This window comes from Engraulis encrasicolus, chromosome 7, assembly GCF_034702125.1.
Source record: "Engraulis encrasicolus isolate BLACKSEA-1 chromosome 7, IST_EnEncr_1.0, whole genome shotgun sequence".
In the NCBI taxonomy this organism is placed as follows: domain Eukaryota; kingdom Metazoa; phylum Chordata; class Actinopteri; order Clupeiformes; family Engraulidae; genus Engraulis; species Engraulis encrasicolus.
In genome coordinates, this window is record NC_085863.1 from 25,478,225 (window position 1) to 25,500,473 (window position 22,249).

A 22,249-nucleotide genomic window follows, 5' to 3' on the forward strand; every position below is an offset into this window, starting at 1 on the left:
CTGTGTAGCGTCACCATCCAAGTTGCAATGAAGAACGCGCGGAGCAAGTGTTTATGATGGTCTGATTAAGTAATATTTTCAGCTGCCTTTTCGAGATGCTTCTTGCTGCATGCTGTAAACGCGTGCATTACCTGTGTGGATGCTGAAGTTCAATGTGACTGGAATGGACAACTAGCTCCTTCCGTCCGCAAGAACCATTGCAGCTAACTTTAGATTGTCAGACACAAGTGTACAAGTCTGCTGTTGCCATGCGTTTGGCTACATTCATCTAAAAACCCTTACCATGACCTCCAAATGCTTGCCAAGGACGAAACGGTGTTTACATTGCATGCCAATTTAGAGATGTGTGGGCATATTTGTGTTATTTTGCGTGTGGTCACCCTCCACGAAATATAAATGGACACTTACAGTATGAATGCATTCCCCCCAGCCATGTGCACACAGATCATTGCATAACATGCCAATGATGCAAAATAGGCTCGTGTTTATTCCTCACGGTGTTCATTTGAATTTTCAACGAGGTAACAAGCGGAAGCTTAACCCCAATTTGCAGTAGTCGAAGTTGTCCCAGAGTCAGACATCCACTTGAAAGACAGCTGTAGAGTGGCAGGCTGCCCAGAATGTTTGTGTCAAGTCAAGGCATTAATCTAGTACCTTTTGATGGCAAAAGTATCAAAGCCAAGAATGCACCTGCAAATGTTTACAAACTATCCTGTGAATCCCTTTAATGTGCACAAAATTATTGCACTGTATGCTTTATGTGTATGAGATATGTGACCTATGAACTTCACTGCATCTGTAACAAGTTTGGGAAAACTCGTCTTGTCTAATTACGCATTACGCAGTGTCTGATAAAATGCTTAACTTTGGCACGTCTTGGTGACCATTCAATTCAGATTCATCTGCAAAAGTGAATTTGGACAGGTTGTCGATCACATTCCTAAACATTTTTTTAATGGGTCAGAGTTCACGCGGTTATGATGACTGCAGCCTGGCATGAATGAATGGTTTACTTCCCTGTTGGGTGGCATTGTTTCAGAGATAAGAGATCGTCTTGATATTGAACATCGTGCGTGATTTAAACTCGCCCAAGAACTGTAACAAAGTCGTGTTGATTCTACAACCATACATGCGGGTTCTTGTTTACACAACACAAGTTTGCTACTTCCACCTTTATGATGCGCTGTGCTGCGTTTTCCTTTGCCAAGACCTCTCTTCAGCATATTCCCCCAACTGGTAGGACAAGAACCCGGGCGAGCCAGAGCCATACAGATGGGAGAGTCGGGCAATCTCCGCCGTGTGTTTAGGCCGACTTCCTCATTAGCAAAATTAGCTGTTTTAGCTTCTCAGTACTGCTCAGCGTTGCGAGTGTTAGTTCCTAGTAGTGGGCGTAGCACACAGCAAATGCAATGCGATGCAATGCATGGAATATGACAAGACTTGCTGTTCGTAGTAATAACTTCAGATTAATATCACAGATGGTAAAACTGTTGGGATTATCACCACCGAGACAGTTGATGGTTTACATATTTGTGGTGATTACCCCGCAGTATAGTTCGTTAGTCCTTATTTTTGGCTGTTAATGTGGTGATTCTATGTTGAGTCTATGGAAAGACAGCCGCTTTAGGAACACCCTTATCTCGCTGAAAGGCGGAGCTGGCATTTAATTCCTGGTCCTCCAATCGCGTAACTCTCCCATCTGTATGGCTCTGGGGCGAGCCCTTGTCGGTCATCTGATATGTACAGCACTCATCAGTAGTCCATTCATGCCATTCAGGGAAAGACGTCCCTTTTGCCCACCCCTCCTCTCCTTCTGAAAAAAGGCAGTGATACACAATCCACCCTGGTTTTGAACGAGTTATTTTATGCCTGTTCATTTTCACTCCCATTTCTCCTGTCTGTTGTTTTGTCTGGCGTGCTTGGCCTAGTGTTGGTATTGCATAATGTTGCGCTGCCTGTGCAGTGTAATTATGCAGCCTCCTCTCCCACTTGCTCTGTCCCAACATGTCTTCCTGTGGCCTGTAGCGTTCTCTGTGTGGTGACTTGGGAAGGTCCTTCCAGAGAATTACTCCTCTGTGTGGGGGCAAAATCAAAGGTTACGGTGATGGTGACTCAACACCCCTCTGGTTCACAACAGGTCATTTGCATACTGCATGGGAGTTGTTTTTTGTTCCCAACCTCAAGATAATGTTTTCAACATTCTTTTTGAGTGGTTCATCTACATCAGGTTGGAACCATCGTCTGAATTTGCTTTCCCAACCTCCTCGGGCCATATTCACACACAATTGGGGTTTGCAGGGGCCATGTCTCGTCAAAAGAAATGAGGCACGTTCTCGCTTCCAACCTCTAGGCCAGTGTGACCGAAGGGGAGGGCTGCTTACCTAGTATGGCTTTAAAGGGAATAGTTGAGGTGGAAAACACAAGAGTAGGCAAAGAGAGCATAGCTGAAACCAAGTTAAAAGTGGTCAAACCAGCCATTCACAGCTAGAGTTTAACCAGGTCATTTGAACTTCCTCGGGAATCTGGAGCAGTGAAGTGCCTCTTTTTGTCTGTCTGTCTGTCTGTCTGTCTGTCTGTCTGTCTGTGTCTGCCTGTCTGTTTTGTGTTTGTGCCTGCCTGTATGCTGTAGACAACGGGGAAGGAAAAATCCCAGGGAAATCTTGCAGACAGTACCTTGGGAGCTTGAGGCTAAGGTTGCCGCACTTCACATTGTGCAGTGTTTGTCCAAGGTGCTGTGTAAATGATAGGGGACACACTGGCCTGCAAATGGCAAGGACTCTAATCTAATCTGCTGTGAAAGAGTTGGAGACCAGACCAACTAACAGCGTTGTCAACTCCTCTGTTCACTGCTATTGCGTGGCGTGTAATGGCACTTTGTGTGTGCGTGTGCGTGCGTGCGCGTTGAAGTAGCCTGCCATGTTTTCCTTGCCTGGTCCATGAAACCCGCTCCTTGCATGATGCAGCATTTCATACAAGGTGTCTGACAGTTTGGTCCATTGACATGCTTCTCGCAGGCACAGTCGATGAGGGTTTTGGCCAAGGCCAGGGCAGAATCCTTTTTAAGGGCCCTCCCACCAATGCATACAACCAGGGCCCTAAATGAACTTTTTTCACCACCTGCCAAAATGACGAGACTAGTCTAGTCAATGGTAATCTCACTAGCCAAACACACGTTAACTAATGGGTCAAAATGACTAGTAAGTTGGTCTTCTCTACCAGCCAAACTGAAATTTCACCAGCATTTGGCCGAATTTGCTGGTGTTAATTTAGAGCCCTGCATACAACGTAATGAGGATTCAATTGTGGGCCCTCACTCTGTCTCTGTCCTGGACTACTGACCACTTTGTTCCCCCCGTGGGCTTCCCTGCTCTGAGGAAACGTTTTCTGTACCAGTTAGTGAGGAAGGGAGTGTAGTCATGCATGCAAAGGCTGACTTCATGTGCTAGCTACATTTGACTTGTTCATATAGGCAGCAGTGCTCTGGTCAAGCTCATTGCAGTCATCACTGCCAGACATTAGAGGTTGGTTAACTCATTAAGACACAGCGTTATGAATTTGCTGTTACCAGAATGGCAATGACCAAGTCATAGTTCATTACTAAAGGCCATGTGTAATGTCATAGTAGTGTAGTACTATGGTAGTTAACTTTTCAATGGCTATTGCAGTGTTCCACTTGGTGGAACGGCAAGCATTATGGATTATGGGGCTACAGGCAGAGATGTTCATTTCAAACCTCAGCAGACTCTACTCAACAGGGAGAAGTGTATTCTCCACACGGCCAGCCACGTGTAGTGTGAGGAAATGACATACTAGGCTAGCAGCCCACCAGCATGCTTCATGCACCATGCACCATGCTTCTCTACATTTAGACTCTGTGGGGTCTGGTTGGCAATGGCATAGGGTTTATGAATCGAGACAGCTGCATGGTCTGCGCAGCTGGACGAATGCGTGGTGCAACACGAGCTGCGTGGATCTGCGCTGGTGTCATTGCAGTGACATAACCGGGTAGGGTTGCAGGAGTGACTTGTTGAAAGGCATGGTGGCCCTTATACCCCTATACCCAGGGTAGTTGTCAGCTTTGGCCAGACCCGGGACAAGATCATCTGAAAGGCCACCCCATTCCATACGTACAATGTAATGGGGACCCAATTCTGGGCCACCCCTCTCTCTCTGGGCCCAGGGCAACTGATCCCTTTGTCCTACCCTGTCATCTTTCCACCCTCCACCCCCCCACCCTAGTCCCTCCATCTACACCTGTCACCCAATGGGCTATTCAGATGGGGTTCCCTGGTGTCCCCCTACCATTGCTGGTGTGGTGTGGTGTGCGGAGTGTCAGTTTTCCTTGTAGGTGGGAACTGGGCGACCCATGTGGGGTGTTCGAGGAGTGTTGGAAGTTTGTCTTTCTGACATCATGCCTGCCCTTTCTCTAATGGTACATGGATACATGGAATGAAAGCAAGCATTTGTGTGTGTTTGGATGGGTGGAGAAATGTTAGTAATTGAAATGCACACTGTGTATCTAGTGTCTGGTGAGGTTTTTTATCACAGACTGGAAAACCGGCTGAATATTCTGATCATAAATGGCAGTCCCGATGAAAGCAACCGTGATGGATGCAATCGGTATTGCATCAAAAACGGAAACAACAGCTTTGACTTTAAATTTGTTTACCCAACAACGAACATGACAAGGGATGCCGTGACTCGGCACCCTGGCCTGGTCGCCAACTACCTACCTTTTTGACTACCTAGTACCTACCTACCAGTACTTGTCCTGGCACTCCCATTGTATTAAGATAGAGTTGAAAACTGTAAGGTGTGTGTGTGTCTGTGTGTGTGTCAAGTTTTAGTGTGTCAAGAGTGCAGTGCAGATCCAGCTGACTCATCGTCAGCCAGAGCAGCAGCAGCTGTGTGTAAGTCAGGATGTCCAGGATGAATAGAGCCAGTTGTAAACTTAGTCTGTCTGTCAGTGGAAGCCACTGGGGTTATTTCCATTATCCAAACTCCCGTCCTCCCTTGGGCTTGTGGCCTTGTGATGTCGCAAGATGTCTTTGACGACAGAAGCATAAATCAATATCCCACATACGTACGGTACAATTCAATGGTTATTTTCTCAGGCAATCAGGATGTTGAATGGGGAAAAGTCCTCCAAAAGTTGTTGTGGCTTCTAGGCTGACAGCGTGGAAACTTAATTGTTTTCTCCACGGAGACAGGCGCCAGTGAAGCGCGAGGCATCGAGCACAGGTGGAAGACGGGAGTTAGGGTAATGGAATGCACCCATTGTATGTTATGTTATGGGGAAATTGAGGTGCCCTTCAGCAAGGCACCTACGCACATGGGTGCCGCGAAGGGGGGGAAGGTGTTACAGATTCTAAGGGCCCTACAGCACTGACAGGGTCCCTTGGAAGGATGCTGATGACATCATTTGTAATTGTGGGGGCTCAAAATTTGATTCTTTCATGGGGCCCAACATTTTTAGCGGCGCCCCTGTCTACGTATACCCACACAGCTCCAGGGCCTGTAACCAATACCCTGTAAATAACTAAGTAGCTTCATATAAAAGCATCGGCTAAGGGTAATGTAATGTAATGTAGAAGTTCGACAATGAGGCATAAGGTCATAAGATGGCGCAAATGATGAGGGTTGGGAAATAAGTTGCAGCCTACTGCATGTCTTTGTGAATGGGAACACAAGGAGGACGCTTTTTACTGCAACACCCCGTAGCTTCGGCTGGTGTAACATGAAACTGTGACCCAGTTGCAACATGATGCAGGGTTCATGTCCAAGATCCAGACTTGGTCAACTTTGACCTCAGTAATCGTGGGTGCCCGCAGGTGAATGACATTCTTTTGGGTGTGTTTACTGCTATTCATGAGCATAGTGATAATGTGTAAGTGATGCGTGTATACTGGCACTTGAAACAACTTGTTGTGAGTCACCCAAGCGCTTTGAAAGTAGAAAAATGGTGATCAAGCGTAATGTTATCAAGTTATTCTAGCCTCTATCCTCTTTCTAAAGGTCATCTAGATATCAAGTGTCTCTACCCATAAGCCCTATAGATCATGTGTTAAATGTGCAATGTGTGTGTACCTTGTTAGGTCCTAACAAGGCTAAAGCCTGGTAGGGGTCACCACGATACCCTCCCCAGCTTCCTCAGGGGCTGCTTCCTTAGGGCTCAACGCTGATTGACGCCGCATTGAAGCCATTTGTAACGTGTCCAGTAGAAACAGGGTGTGCTGAGCACCCCGCTTTGTTCAAAAGTCTTGAGCCTATGGCACCCGAGAGCGAAATTCAACGTGACGAGAAAACATGGTAGCAGCAACAATTGGATAATTCGTCGAACACCCCTACCAATAAGTTGTTCAATAAGGAAACCATGGGAAATGTTTCAGCATTTGAACATGCCAGGATCTTAACCCTTGCAGCCATGACAACAGGGGGCAAACACGTGGTACCCTCTCCAGCTTCCTCAGGGCTGCTTTCTCTGGCTTCAAGGCTGAGAGTCACCTTGATTCTCTGCACTCGCAGCCACGATAACAAAAGTCAAAGATAGAAGGATGTTTATCTGTCATATACAGAGACACTTACGTGACTGTCACATGTACCGTAATGGGAATCAATGGTCTGTGTGTGTGAGAGAGGGAGATTGTGTGTGTGAGTTCAGTGTAATCATTAGGATGAAAAGAGTAATAATGCCTTGAGGAAAAAGAAACCTTTGTTTCTCCATATTTGCCCTGTGACAGCAAACTCTCTTGTCAGTGTTTAATTTAGTTTAGTTTCTTCCGGGAACAGTCCATATCCTGGGTGAGATTGGCTGTTTCAGATTTATTTATTTTTACCCTAGTTTTTACTCTCTTACCTCTGGTAGTGGTACCCTTCACAGCCTCCTGAGGGCCTCCTCCTGAGGGCTTCAGAGGTGAACCCTCAACATGACCTGAGACTGTGACATTGAATCTCTGTTCTTGGAGCCATGATAAGAGTGGGGTCACCGTGTTCTACCCTGCTTACCCTGCTTCCTATGGAGATTCAGAGGTAAACATTGAGCCACGATAGGAGATCGAACATGTGGTTTGGTTGGGCTGAGTCTGACTGACTGTGACAGCAAAGATTTTCGATGTGGTAATTGAGATTGGTCTCACCATTGCAACAAAGTGGGAAAAGATCAATTCTGTTCTGCTAAATAGGCGTGACTTTAAAACATAAATCCCTAGAGCTCCAAAAATTCTGCTCCCCCAATAGTCACAAGGCACATAGCAGCCTAGAACCTTATGGCATACTGATATATTGGAAGAAAGTCCTTATGAAATGTCTCCTCCTTATCAGACGTCTCTGACCCCTCTTCCTATGGATTTCAGAGGTGAACATTGATGAACATGATGGTCAGTCACGTTTGTGCCGTGGCGTCCGACAAGCCTAACTGTTGGCTACCCAGCTGGGCATTGCCATGTTGGGGTTTGGAGAAGCTGGTAGAAGAGGCTGGTCTGGTTGTTCACACCACTGTTGCGCTTGTTGGTAGGCCTATCACAAAATGTTTGACTACTCTAAAGTAGTACGAGTCGTATCACATGTAGGCTACTAAACTTTATCAGAACTTCATTGTAGCCATAAAAGGTGAATAGCTGACTTATTCCAAAATAACCACACCCTTCTTTCTACTCAACCCTTACAAGACAGAAATGTTTTAATTGGAATTGCTGTGTGTATGTTTGTCAGAATTGCACTAGTTTCCCAAGTATTGCCGGTCCAACTAGTTAAGGGACACCAATTGATCAATTCCAAGCTTGACAACGCCCTGAAATAATATTGCTGTGCGTTTCCTTCGAAATCATTGTGAATGTGAACATCTGCGTAGATGTGTGTGCACCATAAAATGCATCAGTCTATGCATAAATAGGATTTCATGTACATTCTCATGCCACACTCAATTTCATTTCACATTCAATGTACATGCAATAAGTCGTTTTTTTGTACATCTTAAGTTTACGTGAGAAGTTACGAATCTATTTTTTTTGTGCTTTAGCAAGCTTTGTACAAGAGGACTCGGCACTCTTCTGGAAGCCATGATAGATTTTGATCTGATCAGGACTTCATGGAAACCTCCTGTTTTAGTTTTGCTTGTTTGCTGTGTTGGATCTTTGCATGGGGTGAGCAGACTGGCTGACTCTGAGGGCTGGTCAGCAGACCAGAGGAGTGACCTGCTAGGTGACGGGTGATTTTAGGGTCTAGCCCAAGGGGAATTCCAGAGATTCACTATCCTATATTAGCCTGGATTGGTAAAATTAACCTCACAGGAAGGTAAATTCTCATATTGGGAAGGTGATTTTAATATCATTTACTTAACTAATATAATTTTCCTCTTTGAGGATTTCTTTTTGTGCATTCTATAAAGATAAGATGATGCATGATGATTTTATATGTGCATAAAGTACATGAAGTATGTGTGCCAATGACCTTTGTTTTTTATGTACCGGTAGTAAAACTGTGCTTGCTGATCTCTGCATCTTTTTAAGTATTATTGTAGTAGTGTTGGACCTTAGCCAGAGTGATATAGTGAGGGCAAGAAGCAAGTAAAGACTCTTTTGTGACAATTTTACTGCACTGAATCAGTGATGCCTGAGCTGGCCCAGACCCGGGGTAGACTCTGAAGCACGTTTTGCGTGCGTGCGTGCGTGCGTGCGTGCGTGCGTGCGTGCGTGCGTGCGTGCGTGCGCGTGTGTGTGTGTGTGTGTGTCTACTCCATTTGATTTTAAGCATATTAGCATAGGTTTAAGTAAAGAAAAGCTAACCCTACTAGGCATTTGCACTTATTGATCTGTATATTTCCTGTGCACTTTGCATCTGCAAGCATTGTATGCTATGATTAAGTCCTCAATTATAAGTCGCTTTGGATAAAAACATCTGCCAAATGTAATGCAATGTAATGTAGAGCGCTGAAGGGTGAGATATGGCATGCATGCGTATGGCTGAGAGCCCATGTTCCTGTCTAGCCATCTGATCTACAGGTTCAGTGCATCTGCTAATGCGAAGGGTGCATGAACACTTGGGCCTGTCAATCATCATGAACTTCACTGGCTGTTGGGTTTCTTAAATGCCATTATCATTCAGCCAATCAGATGGCTTCTTTTGCTGGCCTATTGTTTTCAGTTGGGTGTCACTGGACAGATAAATCACTTGATATGGCGCTGAACCTGCTCTGCACACACTCTCACACACTCACACAAGCTCAGACACACACACAGGCCGAACAAGACTTGGACACTGATTAGAGAGCAGAAGAAAAGGTATTTAGACATTGTATTGTACAAATTGCGTTTGACTTTTGCATGCAATGTAGTTTAAATATAACCAATTTGGCTAGGGAGTCCTCCAGGTTGTTTCTGTTAGTCTTTGAAGCATTATGGTTATTACTGTACTTCCTGTGAGTTGACAGATAGTAGATATAGATCAAACTATTTTTGCACACAACGAAATTGCATTTATGCCTCACCCGTGCAAGGGGGCAGTCCCCAATGGCGGCCCAAATCTGCACAGCGATGGGCGACACTGCGGTGCAGCAGGAGATTACTTGAAATGAATGAATAATGAGGTGCTGAAACTGAGGTCTTGACTCAGTGTGGACATTTAGCCCTCATATCAGAATAGCCCTCTCATTGGCTCATTGATTACCAGTAATACCGTTGCAGGCTGTGGCTCATTGATTAATTCCCTCACTTTTTTACCTTACCTTTTGGTTTTAGTTGAGCGCTTACTGCCATCCATGCATCACGGCGATGGGGGCAACAGACTCCATGTGCCCTTATTACTTTTAAATATATATACTAAATATATATTTAAAAATATATACTAAATATATATTTAAAAATATATACTTTATAAATATTTTGGAGGAGTTTTATGCCTTTATTTGATAGGACAGTTTGAGATGGAGACAGGAAGCGAGTGGGAGAGAGAGACAGGGAGGATCGGGAAATTACCTCGGTCCAGAATCGAACCCGGGTCCCCGGCGGGACAGTGCAGTGCCCTACCATTTAAGCCATTGCAGGGCCTACTTTTAAGAACTTTGTTACCTCAAAGCAGGATGGCAAAGGAAATTGGACTGGTGAACCACTGAAACCACTTTGGAAATGTCATTGGTGTTTTTACATTGCATAATGGTACACGGCATCACCATACCTTTGTAAGATGCATTGGATAATGGCATACAGTAAACGAGAAGCTTTATTTTGGTTGATTGGTTGTATTGGTTTAATGAGCTATGGAAACTTTTCATACGAAGGGTGGTTGTCCATGAATAAAATATGATGTGTGTAAATGATTTAGGATGGGTGAAATGCTCTTTTTGTCTTGAGTCCAGAGCAGACCTGAGCTGGTCTCGAATGTCTCCACATAATGGCTACTTCCTGGAGATTTGACTGGAAAGGAATGTTAAGAGCCCACTGACTGCTTCAGCCATTTGACCACGCACACGCGCGCGCACACACACACACACACACAGACACACAGACACACACACACACACACACACACACACACACACACACACACACACACACACACACACACACACACACACACACACACACACACACGGGTGTCTTACAAGAGGGGTAAAGTGTGGTATAGGGGGCTCACACAGTGTCTGATTTATGTAGATATATGGCTGGGGGGGGGGGGGGGGGGGGTGTACATAGGCCCCACAATTTGCAGCCACACACACACACACACACACACACACACACACACACACACACACACACACACACACACACACACACACACACACACACACACACACACACACACACACACACACCTTTTCCACACTAACCAACATGTAAATCATGGTTTGGTCTCTTTTAGGTTAGCCATACCTGCACATTCAACAAATTGGTCGGCTTAAACAAACACACTTCTTTCAGCAGGCTTTACAAGCCATACATCCCCAGGCACACTTTGTAGGCTTAACAAGCTAATGCTCACATCCCCACACATGTTGAGCACGCTTTACAAGCTATGCAGCCTCACTTACACAAGTCACTTCACTCGTTAGCATTCCACAGCCTCTCTGCAGGCTAGCTGTGTTTACTTATACAATCTTCGCATCCAGATGCAGTCGCAGCATGTAGCCATTGGACACCACACACACACATACACACACACACACACACACACACACACACACACACACACACACACACACACAGCAAACCATGATTCTTTCTGAGGCATCTTTCTCTTCTCTACAGCTCTAAATGGAAATGTCCATATCAGAATGCGAGCCATCTTATGGATTGTACAAATGCTTATATAACATCTCCAGCATACATTTTGTTTCGGTGCTTACCGTGCGTTTTACATAGCCTGGGAACTCCCATACTTCCTTTAGTTCTACACAATCGTTTCGATCTGAAAGACATCTCACTAATCTAATCTCACTTGTGATTAGGTCTGGTGTTAACCAGGCAACGTTTTACATGCACTACCTCAACATTGCAATGTATGTCAGCCACCTATTTACAGCTGGTTGGTGGAAGACCACCACCATGACTATCTAATGTTAAGCTTAGCAATCTTCTTTGCTATCCCCTTTCCCTCCTTTTTCATCTCTAATTTCTTCATCCCTTTTTTGCATTTGGTCGTGTTTTGCCTATCCTGCTCCAGTGCTCTTTGAGAAGAAAAGGTAAAGAAATCCATTTCAAAACAATCACGCTTTCTCCTCTTTCTTTTCATGGTGTCGCCTTCCCTAGTCCTCCGCCACTTTTCCTTTATTAGTCTCTTACTGTGTTCACCAACTCTCTTTGTCTCGTTTCTCCTCCCAAGCTCTTTCTCTTGTTTTCCTAAAGCAAAGAATAAAGGCTCTTGAACCACAAAGCTCCCATTGATTATTACACTTGATTTTTTTTTCAGTAAGTACACAATCGCAACCCAAAACATCCAGCAGCACAACAATAAACTCACTCTCTCACCCAGTCTCTCACCCAGTCTCTCACCCACTCTCTCACCCACTCTCTCACCCACTCTCTCACCCACTCACCCACTCACCCACTCACCCACTCACTCACTCACTCACTCACTCACTCACTCACTCACTCACTCACTCACTCACTCTCTCTCTCTCTCTCTCTCTCTCACTCTCTCTCTCTCTCTCTCACTCACTCACTCACTCACTCTCACACACACACACAATGTCTGTGTGTATCATCACACAAACACAATCCTGAATGGGCAGTGGTGTTGTAATCTTGATCTTATTCATGGCGTCTCCAGAGCCAGGGGCACAGGCCCTCTTTTGTTAGGCCGCTATGCGATCCAGCCTGTTTCAGGCTCAGGCTGAACCCATCACTGCTGGCTGCAGGGCTGGATTTAATGTGCCTGGGCTAGGTACACCATAGCTGACAAAAGCCCAGCTAATAAAGTGGAGCCAGTTGTGGTGGAATGGTCAGGGCGTTTGACTGCAGACCACAGGATTGCAGGTTCAATCCCTAGCCTTAACAATTCCTTCATCCTTCCATGGCTGAAGTGCCCTTGAGCAAGGAACATTTCCCCACACTGCTCCAGGGACTGTAACCAATGCCCTGTAATATCTGTAAGTCGCTTTGGATAAAAACGTCAGCTAAGTATAATGTATTGTAATGTAACAATCCCTGCAAGCCACTGAGAAGAAACTGCTGCTTCACTCGCAACACGCGGGACGGGTGAGAGACACCCTAGTCTGCTCTCCTGATTTAGGTAATGCCGTAATCTTGCAATGTAAACAAAACTTGGTTACTGTTTACTCAAATGTACACTTAAGAAGTGATGTGAGAGTGTGTTTAAGTTCGCCCTTCACCGGCTTTGCCTTCTGTGGTGGTGTCCTTGCCTGCTGCCTAGCGTCACCAGACCTTTGGTCATAGGCAGACACACACACACACACACACACACACACACACACAGACACACACACACACACACACACTCTTGTGCAACCTTGCTGGCTTTGATCCGTGTTTGTTTTTGACATGCGTCCCAGATATGGCTGTGAATGGAGATACGATGGGTCTCGTGTTCAAAGTGAAAGTTGAAACGAGTGCAAATGTACACAGAGCTGTTAGTTTGGCAGCACTCGAACGATCAGAACTACCATAAGCATGACCTTAGTTGAACTTGAACATATGAAATATACACTGTATTTACAGGCCTTGCACTATGAATTTGAAACAGTATATTTATGGTGCATGATTTGATGAAAGGCTTGGATAGCAGTGGTGATGATGATGCATCATGTGCTGACATGCCGAAAATTGTCACCTGCCAACATTACGAAAAATTGCCCTGGCCTGTGTCATTCTGTTCTGTCCTGTTTGGAACTGGTGGCTGACATCATTATTGAAATTGTGCTGTGCCTGAACTTTAAAAACAGTGGCTGCGTATGCATGGGATTGCCCCATTTGTAGTCATCAGAGAAGGTGTTGGAACATTTGTCCTCTTTTCACTCCTGACCGCTTAGTCCACTGTGCTTATTTTACTGCCTGGTGCAGATGTGGCTGATGGTTAACACCGATGTTAATGTGTCTGAGTACTGGCAGAGGATGACCTGAATATGAACGTGCCGCATGAGGCAATAGGTGGTGTATTTATTTGTGTCTGACAGTGTGGGGTAACACAAGGTGATGGCAACACTTGGACTTTAAAACATCTAATACAGTATGCCCTGTCCAATAACTGGCCCCATCCGTAAACGATCCGTAAGCTTTTGAACTCTCTGCCAGAGCATCACACCACCACGATGGCTCAAGAATGTCGTCCCTGTCTGTGGGTGGTTGACGTTTAAGGTCACCCCACAGGACGCAATTTGTGTTACGAAATTGAACTTGTAGTTAATAATATTAAACTTAATAATTAATTTAATATTACTGTCTTTTTTCACATTCACATATATTAATATAAAGTTAATTTTTATGCAATCATGCCAAATGCTTCATACATTATTCAAAATGTTGTTGGTTAATTTATATATATATTATATTCCAGGTTTCATTAATGTTACAGTCACACCGCAGGATATTTGACATATAAACCTTTACATAAATCTTAACAAAAAAGTTTCTTCTCATCTAAGACTAATATGAAACATAATGTACCACATCTTCTTTCATTGACATTTGTTTTTTAAAGGAAAAATAACAGTTTTGTAGGTTTTTAACCAATGTTACGAAAAAACAAGGCGTCACGTCAACCACCCTTATATTGTCAGAATATTGTTTTGATCATTTTATAACAAATGCTTAAAACTGTGGAATGAGAGTCATAGTAGCAGCGGTAAGAATAGCAAGTAGAAACCTCAACAAATCATGCAATCATGCAGCCATAAGTTAACAAATCATGCAATGCCATATCAGTAATAAAAAACTATTTGTATACAGTGTATACTATTTGAGGAAAAACATTGGGTTTCAAATGGGCCAGGATGTGACAGAAATGGTTTACGGGTCTTTTTTTTTATTATTACTTTTAGTGTTTTTTGTAGGTTCAGAAACAATTCTAAAAGGGTGCTTTTGCCCACCTGTGGTTGGGCAGGTGCATAGGATACTACCCCAGTGATGTTGTCATTGAAGTTTACAGAAAATACAGCACCTTGTCCTTTCCACCAACAAGTTAACTTTAGTACAGCGTTTCAGTCATTTAACCCTCTTCAGTTATCCTTTTCATCTGAAGGAGATCAGATGACCGAATTGTTAACCAAATTAAAGTTAACCTGCTGGTGGAGAGGACGGTGTGTGGGACTTTCTTGATTTTTTTTATACTTGAGTGTCTTTTTGTGCCTTTAATGGGATAGAAAGTGAATATTGTAGACAGGAAAGCAGTGGGAGAGAGATGGACTATGGCCTGGAAATGACCTAGGCAGGACTCGAGCCTAGGTCTGCATGGGCAGCATGCATCACATAGATGTATTACGCTCATTATGTCTAACTGTTAAATCTAGTATACCGTTTTTCTTTATTTCAAATATGTAAGATTTTTTTATTGTTTATCTGACATGTTTTGAGGGTGTAACCTCCGTCTTCATAAGAGGGTCACGTGGATGTTTGTTGATATGTGACATGCTTTAAAATCATCGAAACATGTCAGGAAAAGGATAGAAATTTGACATGTCTGAAACAAAAGAAAAACCTAAGACTTAACATGCATTGCAATACGGTGTGTTGGCACAGTGGGCCACAGTATCCCACAAATGGTTTGAGTGTATGCTTTAGTCTGTGTGATGCTGTTTTGTCTGGGTGGGGCTGTAGCCTAATCGTATGGTCCCCAAAAACAGGCCAAGGGGCCTCAGGCAAGGGCAGTAAAGAACTGCAAATAACTCCATGCAAACCCCAAGATATCAGAAACACATTTGAAATTCAATCAAGTTCCTTTCCTGCCGGTTATTTTCAGCCATTGTAAGGGTGGTAGTATACAAAATAAATGCTGGTGGCTTTGAAAATGCATGGTTCTAACATTTCATTTCCGTCCTCATTCTGGTAACACAAACATGGCCCCTCAAAGATTTTACATACTTCTTCTTCCTTTCTTCTATAGTCTGAGTGTGCTCTGAAGAATATAAAAGTTCTGAGAAGAAGATCCTGAAATCTGCATTTTCATCAGTCCATATTGCTCTCAAACACCTAAGCTTGCTTTGCGTCTTGGTAGTAGGTAGTTGCTCTGTCCTGCTTTTGTGTTGGGGGTTTGTGTAGTGGGCCTGATTAGTCTCGCTCTCCTCTGGTAAAAGCTGACCTTTTCTCTTGGCTGTGTGGGCACTGTTCCTGTCGCCCCACAGCCAATGTGAATGATGCTTCTGAGAGTTGGTTCCAGCCAGGGCGACTTCTTGTTCAATGTTGGCTTGAAATCATTGAATGCTTCTGGAGTCTTTGCCCTCTTTTGTTAGTCCCTTGAACGCATGTTCAGTTGCTTTGGTTAAGCTTTTTTAAAATCTCTGTTTCCTATACTATGATGCACATATCTATTAGAATCTTTGTTTGGGAACAATACAATATACTCTTGATAATTCTCTGTAGACAAATGTTACAAAAGAAAATGGCAGTTTTGGCTTCCTTTTTTCAGTAGTAAGCCTGTCAGTCTCCCATACGCGCAGTCTCTCCTTCACTCTGTCAGATACATGCGTTCTGGGTTTGTCATATTCTCTCTCTTTACTTTTTGAACTCCTGTAGCTGGGGTTAAAAGTAAGAATAATGCACATTTATTTCTGTTGGAGCTGTGTTGTTGACGAGGATGATGAGGAGGGTGATGATTTCAATGTTTGGCTGTACATAGTACTTGGGGATAGCAGTCATGCAGGTCCTCTGGTTCAGATGGCCAGGAAATGCACACTAGCCTGGGAACTCCCATACTGCCTTTAGTTCTACACAATTGTTTCGATCTGAAAGACAATCTCACTTGTGATTAGGTCTGGTGTTAACCAGGCAAAATGCACACAGCAATCACAGAGAAGCTTGATGTGACACAGCTGTCTGTCACTTTGTGACTTAGTGATACTGTCCCATTTTTGGAAATAAGCTCATTTTACACCTTCCCTTGAGTTAAATAATAGGGTTTTACCGTTCTCCTGTACTTTCAACCGTTTTCTAGTTATGACAGTGCAAATTTTACCTCCAAGCTAACAGTTAACATTGAGTCCTATGAGACCAGTTAGCCGCGAGCTGGTCTCATAGGACTCAATGTTAACTGCTAGCATGGAGGTAAAATTTGCAATGCCATACCCCGAGAACGGTTGAAAGTACAGGAGAATGGTAAAACCCTATTATTTAACTCAAGGGAAGGTGTAAAATAAGCTTATTTCCAAAAATGGGACAGTATCACTTTGCGGGTGACTCGTTTTTGTCTGTGTGTGAGAGAGAGACAGAAGGTTAAGTGTGCCTGAAAGGGACACAGGCAGAAATGGGAAGTAAGGAAGTAAAAGTCTGTTCTTCAACTCAACCACCTGTTACACACAAACTCACTCACTCACTCACTCACTCTGGCTCTCTTGTGCCCTCTCTGTCTGTCTCTGTCTCTGTCTCTGTGTGTGTCCGTCTCTGTCTCTGTCTCTCTCTCTCTCTCTCTCTCTCTCTCTCTCTCTCTCTCTCTCTCTCTCTCTCTCTCTCTCTGTCTCTCTCTGTCTCTCTGTCTCTCTCTCTCTCTCTCTCTCTCTCTCTCTCTCTCTCTCTCTCTCTCTCTCTCTCTCTCTCTCTCTCTCTCTCTCTCAGGCCATAGTGTGCCCCTATTAACCTCTTGTCCTACCCCCAAACACTGTGATCCAACCCCTACTCACCAAATCAAAGTCTGGAATGTCCCCCTTCCTCTCACCCCCTCCGTCTACCCCCCCTCATTTTGTCGTTTTGTTCTCTCTGTCATCTCCCAGGGAGCGTGCTCAGAATAGCTGTTTGTTCAGGTGGTCATGCACTGCAAACAGGGTCGCTGACAGCTTGGCCTGGTCCCAGGACAAAGTCATCTGAAAGGGCCCCAAACCCCATACATACGACTTAATGATGATCCAAATCTGGGCCTCTCCTCCCTCTCTGGGCCTGGAACCAGTGACCTGTTTGTCCCACCATCTGCTGTTGGCCCCGACTGCAAGTTTGGCAGAGTTCAACTTGAACTCTTTCCCGAGTCTGTTAGCCCAAGGCTTCATGTGTCCCCTCTGAAGACACTCTGCTCATGGTAGCCATGCTTTCAACTTGAGGAAAGAATAAATTCATACGTTCATAAAGTTCTTTTTTTGCGCGACAAGGCTACTAACTAGCCCATTGAGTGGGCTGAAGTCTGTCAAGTGTGTGTGTGTGTATGCATGTGTTTGTCCGAGTACACAAGGCCACTAAACATGTGGTCTGTGTGTCTGTCTATGGTTGTCTACCTATGTATCTGTGCAAGTATGGGTGTAATTTTAGGTGTGGATGGTGGGGACATGTCCGTACCACTTTCACATTCACAATAATGAAAAAATAGCATAGGCCTACCTGGACAATTTCCCATGGTAATGTCCCCACCACTTTCAAAGCCAAACCTACACATTTGTGTGCACGTGGTTTCCTGGGAATGCAGATAGCTGGTTAAGTCTTCCCCCTCATGAATCATTACATGTTTTTATCTTATCCCTCAGACCGTTAACAGCCTGAGCCACCACCAATGGCTTAAACGGCTGCAATTTGACAAGTTATCTTTTTCACTACTGTGTGGTAAAGGTAATGACCCCAGGCAGACCCCATAGTGGTGTGTTATCCACTCTGGGTGTGTTTTATCTACTAAGTAGTGATCATAATCTCTGTTTAAATGTCTCTAATTTGACAAGTTTGTATCTTTATGCGCTACTGTTTGGTGCAGTTAACAGCCTCACTCAAAAAAAGACCCCACTCTGACTGTGTTGTCCATTGTGGGATTATGAGAGAGAGACAGAGAGGGAGACGGATAGATAGATAGAGAGAGAGAACGACCATCACTTTTGTCTCTTTCCTCTCTCTCTGACTCTATTGTGTAAGACGTTTTTTTGTATGCTTCACAGTCCCTTCATATGCTTTAAAAAATGGTTTGTTGTCGGTTGGTCTGTCTGTCTGTCTGTCTGCCTGCCTGTCTGCCTGTCTGCCTGTCTGCCTGTCTGCCTGTCTGCCTGTCTGTCTGTCTGCCTGTCTGTCTGTCTGTCTGTCTGCCTGTATGTCTATCTATAGTTTGGAATGAGAGGTGCGTCCAGATGCTTCATATTTCCTTCACATGCCATTATTGATTTGTAACATATGTGACATTGCTTAAGATTATGTAACATCTCTCTCACTCTCTCTGTCTGTCTGCCCCATTCTCTCTCTCTCTGTCGTTTTCTTTCTTTCTTTCTTTCTTTCTTTCTTTCTTTCTTTCTTTCTTTCTTTCTTTCTTTCTTTCTTTCTCTCTCTCTCTCTCTCTCTCTCTCTTTCTTTCTCTATCTCTCTCTCTCTCTCTCTCTCTCTCTCTCTCTCTCTCTCTCTCTCTCTCTCTCTCTCTCTCTCTCTCTCTCTCTCTCCCTCCTCCTCCACTAGATGCTGCATCAGGTGGGTGGTGTGCGTGTGGCTCTGGGGCTGCTCCTGGTGAGGAGGACCAGTTGCCTGTCCCGCTCGGCCCACACCTCCCCGCAGGCCCGCGAGTACAAGCCCATCAAGAAGGTCATGGTGGCCAACAGAGGTACGTTCTACTACTACGTAGCACGGCTCTGCTCAGGACCCCGTTTCTGGAAAGCGCTATTACTAACCATTAATGCCTCTTTTCCACTGCCGTTTTTGTGGTAGGCCTACAGAACGACTCGGCCACCACTTTTTGCTTTTCGAAATGGGCACGGCACGGCTCTATCGTAAAGTGAAAAGTGGCGGACAAGTCGCGCTGTGTCGAGCTGTAGGCCTACCAGAAAACCAGCAGTGGAAAAGTGGCATAAGCAGCTTAGAAGGTTGCCAATGGGACTTTGCATTTGGAACCAAGTAAGTTGCTAACTTAGTTAGCAATGATGCTGTCGAGAAAAGGACTCCTGCTTAGTTTGATTGTGTTGAGATGAGAATTCATGCAGTATCTTTTCTGTCTCGGGCACTTTTACTGGGCGTGTGCTTCCTTGAACTTGTAAGCTACTTGACTATCTGCTGGTTGGCTGCTGCTGACTACTAGGACGTTAGTGGTCTGTGACTACTCTTTTTGTCTCTCTCTCTCACTCTCTTTCTCTCTGTCTGTCTGTCTGTCTCTCTCTCTCTCTCTCTCTCCCTCTCTCTCTCTCTCTCTCTCTGTCCACAGGTGAGATTGCCATCCGGGTGTTCCGGGCGTGTACAGAGCTGGGCATCCGCACGGTGGCAGTGTACTCAGAGCAGGATACGGGCCAGATGCACCGGCAGAAGGCGGATGAGGCCTACCTCATCGGCAAGGGCCTGCCCCCCGTCGCTGCTTACCTGCACATCCCAGATATCATCAAGGTGGCCAAGGTGGGTACTGGAAAAGCCTAGATGGTGACTGAGCAACTGAAATGGGCTGTATTTCTAAAAATAGACACATGTTAATAATATAACAATATCTAAATATAACAAATGAAATAGTTTTTTTTAGATGGTTAATTAAAGGATAAGTTCAGCCAATTTCAACATGCAGTTGTAATGCTGACATTACCCTGGACTCTACCCTGGTCAGTACCTGACATTTTTTTTCTTCAGCCTTTTCCGCAAACCTGGTCATTGTAATGGGGGCAGGTGTTTGTTTACATTTTTAAAAACAGCTTGATTTATTCCCAATAAAATCCAAGAGGTTATGCAACATCAGCAGACAACTAGCAAACAGACATACCTTTTGGAAAACATTTTTGAGTAGGAATATGTTTAAGATTTTTTTTAAACGAAAACAAAATCTGCCCCCATTAGAATAGCTCAGATCTCGGAAAGGGCTGAGCCAAAAAATGCAGCATCACCGAGTACTGACAAGTCGGTTCAGCCAAAGTGTGTCTTTGGTTAAGATGATCCCACATGCTCCCAAAATCCCGGATTAGCATGCTGTCATCCTTCCAAACATGTCTCTCTGCCTTCAGTCTTTGAAGTATTATGAATCACTTCACTCACTTTTCATTAATGATGGAAAAATCCATGCTGTCGAGGGACTGTAGTAGAACAAAGTGACTTAAAGAAATGATAGGAAGCGTTCCAGAGGGCAAATGACTGCCATTGCTGCAAGTTGCTTTTTTCACTAGTTGACAGAAATATGCAGTCCTCTGTGGATTAATTTGTGTTTTCGGCAAAAGAAACAAACTATTGAGGGGACCACACACACACACACACACACACACACACACACACACACACACACACACACAAAAAGTATCTGATGAGGACTTTAATCGACTATGGCGATCAGAGCCTACATACTGAGATGACTTTCTGAAATGATTCAAGCCTAAAACTATGATGCCTAGACGATTGCTTCCTGTCTTTAATCGGTTGCATTATGGATAAGGATAGAATGATGAAACATCACAGACCCAGCTGTAATATGAGCTTACTGGAGTAGGTGAGAGATATTGGGTCTGAGTGTACAGGCCTTGGCGTTTCCTTTTTTGTCCACCAGGAGGAGTATTGCACCTCTGCTTATCTGCTTACCTGTTCAAAGACTGCTGTGTGGCTGAGTCATTCTGTATTCTGATCAAAACCAGCCCTGGCTGCATTTGGCACTAAAGGTTTTGCTATGTTTTCATTGCCATTCCAGTGTCTTGCAGCGTCTTGCACAAAAGGGGTCCGTTGTTCCATACCCAGGGAGAAAGGGCCCCCAGAAACAGGTCCCCATTACACTGTATGTATAGGGGGGGGGGCTTTTCAGATTAATTTATCCCAGGCCCAGCTAATGTTGTCAGCAGCTTTGGGCCTAGTAATGCCACGAAGGGAGATAAGAGTAAGTAAGAGTAATTTTATTAATGCCCAGGGGGGAAATTAAGGGTAACGGCAACCGCCCAGGGCGGCGCCCCAACAATGACGCCCCAAGATGATCTAAACATATAACCCCTGCCCTGTAATACCGATGAAAGGAAGGCGACAAGGGACTCTGCTGTTGGTCTTAGTGTGGAAACTAGCAGCAGAGTGGGCCTTCTTGTCATTGATGTCTAAGCTACCTACCTGCATTATTCCCTTGAACACCTGTGACAGAGTTTTTTTGAGACCCACAGAGCGCTGCCCTGTCTTGTAATGACATGGCAGTAGATGTGAGGGGTACACGGTCTTCTCAAGCCAGGTTCCACAACAGGGGGGAGGTCAGACTGACCTGTGACTATGAAAGAGTCTAATTGTCGTATTCTCAGATGACTCTGCATAAGAGGAAATACATGGTGTCTATGCACTACAGTATATTGTGCTTTCAGAAAGCAGTAATAAATGTTATTGTCTTGATGTGCTTAGCCACTTAAGGAAAGGGCAGTCTTAAAAGGAGGCATTAGTCTATGTTGGACCTCTGTTGGCAACGTATGATGATGTTATTTTTGCGTGTGCCTTTTCTTGTTCCAGTACCCCGAGTTCCTGAGTGCCTAGTTATGTTTGCCTCCAACTTATTTTGTTGTTGCTCTTTTTCTTAATCACAGTAGGCCATTTATACAGTACATGTTTTTGCCTTCTGTTGCCTTCTGTTCTCTGCGTTGCTGTAGTCAAGTCAGAGGCTAATGTAGCAGTAATGACTGGGGCACTTAGCCTGCGCCTCGGGCACTGCGGAGCCGTTCTCAGCCGTTTGCTTTTTCTTCCATGTGCTTCTCCATCGCTCAGCTGTTTATCAA

The 22,249-nt window shown here is 44.5% G+C and overlaps 1 protein-coding gene across 1 annotated transcript in view; it reads left to right on the forward strand.

The window, feature by feature from the left end:
* The window catches only part of pcxa (pyruvate carboxylase a), a 300,166-nt gene that overhangs the window by 1,070 nt on the left and 276,847 nt on the right, over positions 1-22,249 (forward strand). Inside the window, exons 2-3 of the mRNA XM_063203143.1 lie at positions 19,014-19,155; positions 19,750-19,934. Coding sequence (XP_063059213.1) covers positions 19,014-19,155; positions 19,750-19,934 — 327 coding nt within the window. The remainder of the gene's footprint in view (positions 1-19,013; positions 19,156-19,749; positions 19,935-22,249) is intronic.